Source organism: Melopsittacus undulatus, chromosome 8, assembly GCF_012275295.1.
Source record: "Melopsittacus undulatus isolate bMelUnd1 chromosome 8, bMelUnd1.mat.Z, whole genome shotgun sequence".
Classification (NCBI taxonomy): Eukaryota; Metazoa; Chordata; class Aves; order Psittaciformes; family Psittaculidae; genus Melopsittacus; species Melopsittacus undulatus.
The window spans coordinates 8,472,410-8,484,872 of record NC_047534.1 but is presented as its reverse complement, the minus strand read 5'-3'; the positions used below and the strand labels follow the sequence as shown (position 1 = coordinate 8,484,872).

Sequence of the window (12,463 nt, the reverse complement as noted above, 5' to 3'; positions counted from 1 at the left end):
GAAAGCAATTTCACATTGAGCAGCCACAGAGCATCAAAGCTGCAAGTCCCCCCATTAAGTTCTGTGAATTTGTTTAAGGATTATCATCATTCACACCTGCATATAACTTACTATTAGGGAATAATCTGAATTTCAGAAACCATTACAAGAGCTGGTATTTGCAGTAGCTTTGTAAAGGCAGTTACACTTTGCAAATCTGAACCAATTCAACACAGATCACAAGCTCTCATCTTTCTGCTGATGTGCAGAAAACCTTTGCTTTAGACTGCATGCTGCCTTTCGTGTAAAGAACTATGAAGGTTTCCCACAGGTCACACACACGCCCGTGCATAGGGAAGATTTTAAATACAAGCCTCAGAACTGACAAGAACATGAAGTCAGATCTCTCTACTTGCACATCTGATTTTAACCAAGGAACTGTTTCCTTTCCTGAGGATTATGTTTTACTGGGGAAACAAATAGTGCTCAGATGCACTTGAGAAACACCAGTACTCACTCTCTTCCCATTGCTAGCCCAAATAAAACACTAATACCATAGTTACATATTAACTGTTTAACAAAGAGGCTCTTAAACACATAATGCGTTTAGAAGATATGTATTCAACCAGCTGTTCTCCCCAAAAACACAGAACATGCAGTGCAATTGCCAGGGAGGACCGTCTGTAATTTACAGGAAGGTAAGGCAGTTCTGCGCTTTCTCTGCACAGCTCTACCCCTTTTTTTCAGAGCACTTAACCTATTACCTCTTTAAATTATGCGGCAGACAGTCCCATTTAAAAAAGTTCCCAGCTGTGGATCAATGCTGTATTCCAATAGCCAGCATCAGGCTGTTCAGTTATCAATGTAACATTTTGAAGGACAGCACTATAAGCAGCGTTAACTATTTAAAAGATAATCAATGATTCTTTCCAGCAACCACAACGCTAACAGGAAAAGCATATTCCTTCAACCATTATCTGCTTGAAACACTGATTATGCAAGTTAGAATTTATGCTGTTATGAGCAGCTTGCTTGTACCACCAGCCCCAGACAGCAAGTGACTAGCACAGACTGCAGGTTTCACAGGAAGGGTATACACATCCTCAGGAGAAGGGACGAAAGCTAAAGTTAGAGGAAAAGTGGCTGTGCAAGGGTGGCATATTCAGATTATGGAAACTACGCTGGAAATAAACTGATCTACGTTTCCCCTCTGCCTCTTCCCCGCAAACACAATGACTATCGCAGTGCTACACACATAAAGCTGGACACAGAGTGGGGCTGAACAAAGCAGCTGATCCCCGCGGACCCCGGAGGGATGCGGTGCTGCTCGCAGAGAGGCAGCTTGTCAAGAAACGTCCTGGAACCCTGCAGAAGGCACACACCGACATGGAAAAATAGGGAGAGGACCCTGAGGTGAGCCAGCACCATTACTTAAGGCGCACGAACTGGTGGCGGAGGGGGGTCCAGGGATGCAGCCGCCTGCTGAGCAGCCGTACTGGCCTGCAAGGGAGCCAGACCGAGCGCCCACCCGCGGGAGAGGGGCCCGGACGGGGCGGCCCCGCGCCGCGGCACCGGGGGAGGCTCCTGCTCCCGGTCGGGCACGCCGTCACCCGAGGGCCATTGCAATGGCTGCGAGCTCCGTGATCGAGCGGGCTGCGACGGGCCCTGCCGTGAGGGGGCGGCGGCGACGTGGGGCCCCCCTCACTCAACTGGCCCTGGTGGGGCTGGGGGGCAGAGCGGACGCCCCCGCCCCCGCCGAGGCTGCCGGCCGAGCCCCGCAGCCCGCGCCGAGCGGAACCCGGAGCCGAGCCCCTCACCGCCGCCGTACCCCCCGCCCGCTGCCCGGCACGGACGGGAAGAGACACGGTCCAATTCACTCACCTCCGCGGCTCCCTGCGAGACTGCCACCCCTCCCCGCATCACTTCCGGGGGTGAGCAGTCAGCTGGCGGCGGCGGCGCCGTGACGCAAAGCGGCGTGCCTGACGCCGCACGCACGGTGAGGGCAGGTTGGGAGACTGCTCGCCGTGTCTCTCGCCCACCGAAGCGGGGGGACGGGGCCTACTGGGGCGGAACCGCCCCACGAAGGCGGGGAGCGGGACCTCGATACGCTTCTTCCCTAAGGTAAAGCGAGAAGGTAGAGGGCGGGCAAGTCGACACGCGCGGAAGGTGGAGGGGAGGGGACTGGCTGGAGGCCTTTAGGGTTGGGCAACCCCCTCCTCTTCACGCGTTGGTTCCGCCCGGCTGCAGGGGCAATGTCGCCCCGGCAGCCAGGGGGCAGGAGGGCGCCCGCTCCTGCAGCGCCCCCGGCGGCCGGGCGGCGGTGGGCAATGGCGGGGGGCGGCCAACGCCATCGTATCGCTGGCAGCAGCCTGCGTGGTACACAGGAGGCGGAGGACGGCCAAGTTCCACAGTCACACTGCTCTCGGCCACAGTGCACTTGCAGCCCTGCACTGTGTGAACGGGGCCTTTCTCGGGGTAGGCCTGACCCCCACAGCCTGTGCCTGGCTGCTTGCAGCAGTAGCTGCAGAGGTGGCTGTGGCATGGCCCGGGTCCCAGGTGCTTGCAAAATGAGTCCCGAACCTCTCACCTGCACCTGCAGATCCTGTCAAGGAGGTGTTCTGTCACCATCAGGCCCAAGGGTTGTCCATAGAACCCGAGAGAAGACTCTGGGACAGATAGAGCAGCACTTCCCGTCACCCAGTGTTCCTCTGCCCTTGTGCCAGCTATGAGGCAGGAGCCCCAAAGGCTGATCAATCAGCCGTTCAGGAGAGTCTAGTGCAAGTACTCTGTGAGGTTTTCTTGGCAAAACTCCCAAACTGGAATGGGATTCTCACACTTGAATACCAAAATCCAGGTATTTATATATACGACCTGCTAGAGTGCTCAAATAGTGACTGAAAATCACATATATCAATGTCCTGGGACCAAAGTGCTTGGAAACAGAAGGAGAAGGTTTGTAAACTGAGTTTCATTAAATGACCCACAGAATGAAGTAAGAAATGGGGTAGGGAGCATTGTTTCTCAGATAGCATTAATATTTATATTTGTTCTTGAGTTTGGGAGCATTTCCAATGCTGGGAAATATTTTTATTAATGCATTCAGTTGCATTTGGCTTGAACCCAAGATAATGAATAAGGTGCATAAATCCATACTGGGATTTGTGTCTACACTGTTATCTTTCTGTATGCTTCTGTATTATATAAGTAAAGCCATCCAAGGATAGCTGAGACTTCATTTTCTCTGCTAAATATGTTGCACTGCATTAAAACCTCTTTCTCTGCTTGTAACTAATAGCGAACTAAACACAAAGGAGGAAGAAAGGAGAAAATGGTTGTAACTGTATGAAAGCATAAGCAAAAGGGCTTCACAAGACTAGAGACAGGTTCATGTTGCTTTAGTTTACCTGGGGACTGCATGATTTTCAGGAGAAAGCTAAGAAATATGTAAAGTGCTGGTTTTTTTGCTTTGCCTCCCCATCTCCACAGTCCAAGTCAGCATTTTTGTTCTTCCTGAGGCTACTCCTGCACAGGAGGCACTCACCCGGCTGGAGTCCCTATGTCCTACTAAAGCCAGATAATGCCTTGACCAACTCAGACTGACAAAATGAAAACTCTGTGATCAGAAGGGACTAGTTAAGGGTTCCCCTTTCATTTATACAAATGGAGAAAATGTTGTAGAATCCTAATTTCCTGCAATTTCATTTATTTGAAATAACATAGGAAACCCAGAGATAAAACAAGTCCTTGGTTTTACTATTTAATTATATTCAATTTGCATGCAGTTCCCTTTTTCTGATGAAAAGATTGCTCTGTATGTAAGAAAAAGCTTAGAAGAGATCCCAGTTCAGTCAGAAATCCAATGCATGAATAGAATGGCAGAGCCTCATCCCAGCTGATGAACAGTGTAAGTACAACGACTTAGAGAGGCTGGTTCAGATGTGTCGATTGATGTTTCACATCAGGGTTTCAGATCACTTCAGTTTGCCAGCACAAAGATACTGGTATGACAAAATCTAAACCCATGTGAAAGTCACTTTGCTTTCAGGTATCGTTACTGAGTAACTTTATTCATAACTTCATTCTTTTTCACCAAATCTGCATAGATTTCTGACTGCAGCTTGTAGATGGAAACAGTGAGAAATAGTTGGAATCAAATAATCCTTGATGGAAACTACTTGAAATTGCATCACTGGTAGAAATGAGGATGTAACACCATCATGGAAGAATACTAGCTTTCATTTTAGTTTGGTTTTCACCATGTGAAGATGGAATATTTTAGCTGTGATTGAAGTTTTGCTATGATTTGATTTTGACTAAATATCAAAAAAAGATTGTTCAATCAAGAGTAAAAATCAGATGAGTTTTCACTTTGCTACAAACTGCAGCCACGTGTGGTCGATGTTTGCAGGGCACCAGCTGTCACAGGCCACTAAGTCGCTGATTTGAGTAAAAGAAGATAAAATTATTTTTGTAGAAAGTGGATTTTGGAAATTAGTATCACTGGAAGGCATGTGACTTACCCAGCTATCACAGGAATCTGTGACCCCTTCTGTTCTCCCTGTGCCACAGGAACTCATTGTTTCAGTTGTTGTCCCTCAAGGGAATGATAGAACAAATTCACTGCTGCCTTAAGAACCGCAGACTTGTTTTGGCAGACTGGCATGAAAGATGAATATGGATTACTGACCTCCAGTTGCTGTGGATAGCTGTGAAAGGAATGATTGATTATCTGCTGCAATAGCAGCAGGAGAGAGACTGCAGGTCACTCTTTAGCTAAATGGTATAATTTAGCTCCTAAAACAAAGGCAAGATACACACAGGTCTTCACATTTCTTTAGTTAGCCAAAAAGTGCATTTGAAACTAGGAGATATGGATTGTCCTGCAGGACATAGCTGCTGTTGATCCATGCTATAATGTTGATACGCTATGCTTTTGAATTATGTCACTTATTTCTGTAACAGAAATGTGATTATAGCTTGATTTGGATGGCAGTCAGCCCAGCAGTTTGTCACCGTGTCTTTAGGACTATTTGCCAGTAGCAAGCCAGCTGTCAGATAGAATTTGTGTTGTTTCTAAATAAAACATTTTACATCCAAGAAGTTCAAAGGTGCTTTTTTGAATTATTTCACACAGAGTTCTGTTCCCCACCATCTCCTCCCCTGAGCAAATCTGGTTTCAGCATCAGCATTAATGCATGCCCTAGTTAGCTGGGATGTAAAAGAAGAGATCTATTGTCTTAAAATGTAATTTTTTTACCCATGAGCTATTACTTGCACCCTTTGTTTTCTAAAATCCTCAATGTACTCATTGCTGACAGATTTTATATTTCAAGTGAGTAGTTAATACTTGACTTGAAAAGAAAGGATGAAATAAAATAGACTTAAAACTGCATCAAAGGAGATAGGAGGAGAGTGCTGGACATGCTTTCTTAGCCAAGCATCCCTCCCTGGGAAGCAGCTGTAATTTAGCTGCTCGTACACAGTGTTCATGCAGCTCGCCTTCTTTGCTGTGACAGTGCACTGCTGGGGTCACTTTACAGTGCAGGTGACAGATTCCTTATTTTTATATAAACTTTAAATTTAAATTCTAAACAAACCTGCAAGTAGCAGAAGACAACTGGTGTTTGACTGATTATTCAGATTAGTGAACTTCTGGGTCAGTCATCTAAAAATCCAAAGGAATGTGTATTTGTTTCCCCAAAGAAACACTTATTACATTTCATAGTCTAAAGGACTATTTGTTTTAATTAACAATGAAAAAAGTTTGCATCTTCACCATGCAGTAACTCATTAACTGCTCAAGCCTCCTTTGCAAGTTTGGATACAATGGGATATTTCATGTGTTTGATCTGCATGTTGATAACAGGGCTTTGCATGTAGATCAAAAGAATGATACAACCCTGCATTATCAGAACTCTGCCACAGCATCCAGAAAATGCTATGTGGAAGGCAACGCTTGGCTTCCCTCCAGAGGATGAATTCTAGCACTCAGCTCAAAAGCAACCTACCACTTTTCCCATTGATACATTTGTGCCTACAGACCTACCTTTGACCTCTCACAGCTTGTTTTGTTGCAGTGAACACCTGAAATTTGCTCAGTTAATACAATAGCCCTGTACTTTTCGACAAAAATGCCTGTGGTTAACCTCTGTGGGCTGCATTCTGCAATAAAATGAAGGGTGGTAGAAGTTAAACAATGGGTGTGACTACCACAAGATGAGTGTTAGTGGGAAAGTGGTGTAACATCTACTTAACATTCCAGAGATGTGAAATATAATTATGATTTAAATGCCAAAGATGTAAGTTGCAAGATGAGTAACTACAAGGACATGAAAGCCTCCCTTATCTTCCTTTCTGTCCCACTCAGAATCATTTTTACACACCCACAAAACTAATACAAGTAATGTCACTTCATGAAATTACACCTGATACATGACTTGTACTGTCACTTACATTTCTGTCAGTGTGGGCTCTGTTTATACCAAAGAAAAAACCTGCAATCTCATTTACAGCATTTTAACTTGGAAGTAATTTTGCTCTTAGTGGAATTATCCCATATTTAGACACCCACTCAGAATCTGAGCCAGGCTTTGAGTTTTGTCCTATGCGCTCCCATCTCTTCCTGTGACAGACTGGGGTCCTCTGGCTGTGAAGAGTTCCTCACACATTCATTTATGTATCTTTGCAGAAATGGTCTATGAGCAGGTCTGTAACATTAGAAATTGTTGACTAAATGAGCCATATATATGAAAAGCTGCTTAATGTCTTTTACATCATCTAGCATATGTGGGAAGGAGAGCAATAATGCAGAAATGCAGCCCATGCCTAGGTGAGGGGCTACACAGTTCTCTATCAATTCCAACACTGAGAAATTAAAGAAACAGTAAGTTCTAGGTGGGGGAGCAGAAGCAACTAGTGGGGAAAAAAACCACACTGATTCTAAACCTTTAAACAATAACTTTATAAACAGGTTCTTGGTATGGTTAAAACCCAAAAGCAACAGGTGTCATTACAGCTCTGAGCAAAGGACATAAACTGTCCAAGTTGTGGCCTTGGAAACTGTCTAATGTGGAGATCAGAATTTAAACTTTTATTTTAAACATTTTTTTTCTCCTGACATTATTCCTCTAATTTTTCTTTATGTATTACATGAAAACCTGAGCTGAAAGTTTCCAGTGCAGTACTACCTTTTATTAGCTGTCAGCAGGAAACGAAGCGTCTACCAGAAAGTGACATCTTCAGCTAAAAGCAGAGGGGTGAGGACAGGAGGGGCTGTAAGTTAAGGACATGACTTGGGACTCGGCTTGTGCTTGGTCAGCCCTTGTAATTGAACTGTTTATTTTCTGTACAAAATATGCACTTGGCAGAGGGAAGCAGTGGTTTTTCAGATACACGTACACACGTAGCTTTGTGTATGAGTAATGCTATTGCCTGAAATGGAGCTGCAAAGTGGATAAAGTGAAGCATTTGCTGCAAAGTGGATAAAATGAAGCATTTACTCCAAAGTGCTTGACGAGCTGGGACTATCAGGCTGTTATATTGTGCATATTTGTTTCCTAGAAATACCATAAACATTTACTAGAAATACTGGGTAGGAAGGATCATTTTTATATCTGGAGGGAAAAGATACAATTGTTTAAATGCTTTAAAAATACAAATAGCAGAAAAAAATGTTCTCTCAAGAGTCAGTTTTATGTCTGTACTTCTTAAGATCCTTAACAGAGTTCATGAAGCAACAAAAAGTCCTTCGATCATAGCAACAGTTAAGACGAAATATGCTTGGATTTAATACATTGGGGGCTTTTTTAGTAAAATGAACTATGGCTCAAGTCATGTCTTCAGTTAGCATCTGTAACTCTGGTGAGGAAAAGACAGTGTGAGGGGCTGAAGCCACAGGAGGACTGAAATACCAGTAGAAATTAGCTGCTATGGTGGAGGCGGCCACTTGAGAACTAATACGGCTTGAGAAGACTTTGGGTCAAAACCCTGGGCTACTACTACCCACATCACAGCTAGATGAGTGACGACGGCCACACTGCCAGACTTTGGGTGCGTGCATTGGGAAGTGGCTTTTCCTCTATGATCAAGGGAGGAGAGAGTGCTCCCTCCAGAGGCTGTTCAGGCCGTCTGGCTTACCCTGCTCCACACTGTCCTTCGGAGGAGCTATTCCCAGCGCACAGGTCTGATTTCAGGGTTGATTCGGCCACACTAACTAGAGTTCCAGGTTTGCAAATGGATCCTGAGTCAGTCAGGTAGTGGCCTGTCCCTGATATCTGTTCCTCGTTGCAGCTATATACTTACTGTGTAGTGCTACTGCGTCTGCCTTTTGGACAGGAAGGTATCCTCAATAGCTGTGGTGTCCCTAAAGCACTAGTCATTGTTTCTGCAGCAGATTTTTTTTTTCAGGGATAATTGTTGCCTGACATGAAATAGTGTCAGTGGTGATAAAATACTCATTTAAATAGAATAAGAATAGAATAGGATTTCATTCTTGATTTCTGACAAAGATTCTTACCACACCTGGAGGCTGATTCAGTGGGCTGAGCAGGTATGCAGCTCTCTGAAAATAAAGACATTCAGAACTTTCCTAAATCCACAGTTAGTCTGCCTCTCCTGCAGTGCTTAGATAAAATAACTTTCATCACTTTTTCATCACATCAAACTCCAGCTGAATCATTACCATGTACTGTAGTGGTGTCACAAATAAGCTTCTCGGTCTCTGAAACCTATACAGGTTTTCAGCAATACCGTGGTTATTTTATCATGTATTTTATTCAAGATGCTTTGCAAAGATAGGGGCAGCACTGGTACAACAGTTTCACAGGAAGGGGGATGCTCAGAGTTTCAGTGACTCACCCAATGTCTGTTGCAAAATAGCAGTGAGGCAAAACCTGGGCATTCTTGTACCAGGCTTGTGATTCAGCAAAGCACTAAAGCAAGTGCTTAACTTTGAGCAAGAACTGGAGCTGTTTGAATGGAAACAAGTTTGAGTGTCAGTTTAAATACTTTGCTGGACTGGGTCTTCTGCTTTCAACAGCTGATTACTGTTTACAACTATTTTGGGGCTTTTGTATAGCTTAGCATATCTTTAGATGGTGGAAATACCTTAAAACTAATTCAATTGTGTGAGAAAGCATACTGCTTGCTGGCCTTTTAGCAATTCAAATGTTCGTGCATATGTTTGGGGTTTTGTGTTGCTTTTTTAGATGACCCCAGTTACTCGACAAGAAGTTCTTGGCCTTTACCGGAAGATATTCCGAATAGCCAAAAAATGGCAATCAGCATCAGGACAGATAGAAGAAACTGTTAAAGAGAAAGAGTACATTATCAATGAAGCCCAAACATTATTCCGAAAAAACAAAAATGTGAGTGTCCTTACAGTTTTGATTTTCTGAATGGTTGTCCTCTTGCTTTTTGCACCATCACAGTGATTGGGTGCTAACATATGAATATAAGAGCTGATTTCCCAACACTTCATTCACCTTAAATGCTGGTGTATTTTGGTTATAGTTTAAATCCCACTACTGAAATAGTAATAAGAAAACTCAAACCATTTCAGCTCTTCATTAACCACTGTAGAAGTCTAAAAGGTTTAGAGCTTTCACTAAAAAATACCAAGAAAAAAATAAATTCCAAAGATATTGCTTATGTAATTGAAGCAGCTTTTGATCTTTTAGAAAGGTAGATAAATGTATCATTACCCCTGCAATGGCAAACAGCTCATTAGCTTCTTATACTTCTTTGCTCTTCTCAAAGCAACAATTATTGGAAATTCTTTTAAAAGAAGCACCTTTTTTTCTTAAGGAAGAAATTTCAAACCCCTTTTGAAAGAGACAATACAGACTGCATGGTAATCGAAGGTCCTTTTTGTAATCTAGATCACAATGCTTACTTATATCCCATTTTGGACTGGGACTAAATTGGAGTAATGCAAAATAAAAAAAAAAAATTAAGTCACAATTTACACCACATTTCTGACTTCAGAGTGAGTTTCAGGATAGGATGATAACAGAATGTAGACCAAGGAGTCTCTTCTCTTTCTTCTCTAGCTATCTTGCTGAGTGACGAATGGGTGAGTGTGGTTTTTTCATAGCTATATTAGTAGTTTACATGTGTATTGTTTTTTTTACAATGAAAATACCATGTTTGGGTAAAACCCTCTTTCTGTAGTCTCAGTCAAGATAGCTCCGGGCCTTAATATCCAGCACCATCAAGCCCAGAATTATTGAGTCAAGGCAATGTTACCTTTTATGGATATGAAAAATACAATCATTGTATTCTTGGGATTGCCAAAAAAAGCTAGACAAAGTCATGTGGCTGTGCATCATTTACGCTTGAGCTTTCAATTGCTAACTGCTGTACTCATACAAAACATTTGTTTCTGTGATCATAGGTAACAGATCCAAAGTTGATTAAGCAGTGTATAGAAGAATGTGAGGCAAGAATTGAAATTGGACTTCACTATAACATCCCCTACCCAAGGCCTGTGAGTATAAATCTTAAGTCACAAAATCTTCAGCTGCACCCTCTTGGCTCTCACTGGGCAATAATTATATCACAGTCCACATCACTGTCTCCGCAGTGCATTTTTAGATGAGCTGGTATTTAAATGCTATGCTAAATCAGAGCCAAATAAGCCAAATGTGTATTGAAATGGTTTCCATCTATCTTATTTCCCTGTAAATTGGCTAACTTCTTCACAAATTAAGAAGTCAAAGTCTAAATGGAGTTGCATGAGCTAAACTCCCAAGGCCCTTGAATATTTAGGCAGTCTTGTCCAACCAATGTCCAATCAGAAAAAGACATTAATGGAATCCAATCTGTTAATCTTTCCATGTAATAAAACAAGAGAATAAAAATACTTAATTACATCTGCCATAGATACAATTATTTTCATAGCCTGCATTACTGGTAGCTGTTCTTCTAACAAATCAGGTCTTATGAAACTCCTGCATATGTTGCTTCTTTTCCCCTCTTCCTAGAGAAAAACATGTCCAAGATGACCAAAATGCTGGAAGTTGCAGCAGCGTCTTCTATTGCACCATTCAGTATAGTTACCTCACTGATGAGTCACTTCTGTCTGTAGTACTTTATGCTGCCTCCCATAGAAACTTCCTCTCAACTCCTGTTGATTAGTTTGTATTTTCACATCTGTAGTTTCCTTATCAAGGAAGTCAAAATTAAATTTTATCTATCTCCATCAGATGTTTGCCTAGAATATGATCAATGTTAGCATCTGCTTCACATACAACTTTTTCTTTTTCTCCAGGATAGGGAATAACAATGCACATCTGGCAAACAGTGCTCCTAGAAATGGGCTTAAAATTTATGCTCTGCAGTGGCTTCAGAATCCCAAAGCATCAGTCCAAGATTCACTGTCTCAGACAAACTGGATGATCGTTATTTTTCAGATTCTAGTAATCTCTATTGCTGCTTTAGTCAGTGCTTTTACTACTTGCACTTAAGCAGCTCTCTTACAGGGTAACAGCCTCAGCAACAATAACATCTGACTGCTAACACCTACATTTTTCAATCACTTAGCAGGGGGGGGATATAGTTGCATGACTCCCACTAGCAGTCCTATGAAATACAAAGACTTTGTCAATCAAAGAAAGAACCTATTACTTATTGCTGCTTCTGCTTGTGGAGTCAATGACATTGTGCATTTTAATATGGTATACATAATCATAACAGTAAGAAGACAGTCTTTCAGTACATACAGTCTTGTGACTTGTTAGGTAGGAATGAGTAGAGCGCACTGCTACTCAGGAATTTTGAGAGTTTTCTAGGTCTTACCATTCTGGAACATCGTCAGCAGTCCTATTTCAGCAAGCATTATATCATTACAGTGTGATACCAAGCTCCAAAACAAGGTTACTAAAGCCTAATGTATATATAGAATCATAGAATAGTATATATATATATACGATTTTAATAAACACAACATTTAGGGCCTGAAATTTACACCACTAATCACACCTCAGAGTGCTCCTCCTAGAAATCCAATAAGCTGGATGGTACAGTTGCCCTCTCCAAAGTGTGAAAAAATTATTTCAAACTCAATGAAACCTGGTCTATATATATACTTTCTTTTTCTTGTAGCTTTTCAATTTGCACCTAACTGGTTGGATTTTCTTTTCCAGATCCACCTGCCTCCTATGGGTCTTGCCCATAAACAAGGCCGTATGTTGCGACACCAGGAAAAGTTAAGGAAGATTTCTAAACCAATATACTTGAAATCCCATGATGAAGTTTCATAATCCATTATTTAAGATGTGATGTGTAATCATATAATTTAAACTATGAACTGCAATCCAGGTGATTTGTGTGCACAACTGTGAATGAAGCTGTTTGGTCACTTGCTCACATATTTCCGGAGGCCAAAAAGCGATGATATAATGTATATGATGAATAAGGTTGGTTTGGTATTTATTGCATTACAACCACTGACTCCTCAATAAAAGTAACATTTTTCAAGGAGTGA

The 12,463-nt window shown here is 42.4% G+C and overlaps 2 protein-coding genes across 2 annotated transcripts in view; one reads left to right on the top strand and one right to left on the bottom strand.

Annotated features, from left to right (window-relative positions):
• The window catches only part of DCUN1D3 (defective in cullin neddylation 1 domain containing 3), a 25,898-nt gene extending 23,833 nt beyond the window's left edge, over positions 1-2,065 (bottom strand). Inside the window, exon 1 of the mRNA XM_005143382.3 lies at positions 1,861-2,065. The gene's annotated coding sequence lies outside the window, so the exon portion shown is untranslated. The remainder of the gene's footprint in view (positions 1-1,860) is intronic.
• Positions 1,940-12,463, top strand: LYRM1 (LYR motif containing 1). The gene is made up of 4 exons (XM_005143380.3): positions 1,940-2,100; positions 9,186-9,344; positions 10,373-10,465; positions 12,123-12,463. The coding sequence occupies exons 2-4, from the start codon at positions 9,186-9,188 to the stop codon at positions 12,237-12,239; spliced, it is 369 nt and encodes a 122-aa protein (XP_005143437.1). The 5' UTR covers positions 1,940-2,100; the 3' UTR covers positions 12,240-12,463.

Coding starts and splice junctions, on each gene's coding strand:
- LYRM1 (XM_005143380.3), top strand. CDS start 9,186: ATGACCCCAGTTACTCGACAAGAAGTTCTTGGCCTTTACCGGAAGATA. Junction 9,345..10,372: donor TATTCCGAAAAAACAAAAAT/GTGAGTGTCCTT, acceptor CTGTGATCATAG/GTAACAGATCCAAAGTTGAT. Junction 10,466..12,122: donor ACATCCCCTACCCAAGGCCT/GTGAGTATAAAT, acceptor TTTCTTTTCCAG/ATCCACCTGCCTCCTATGGG.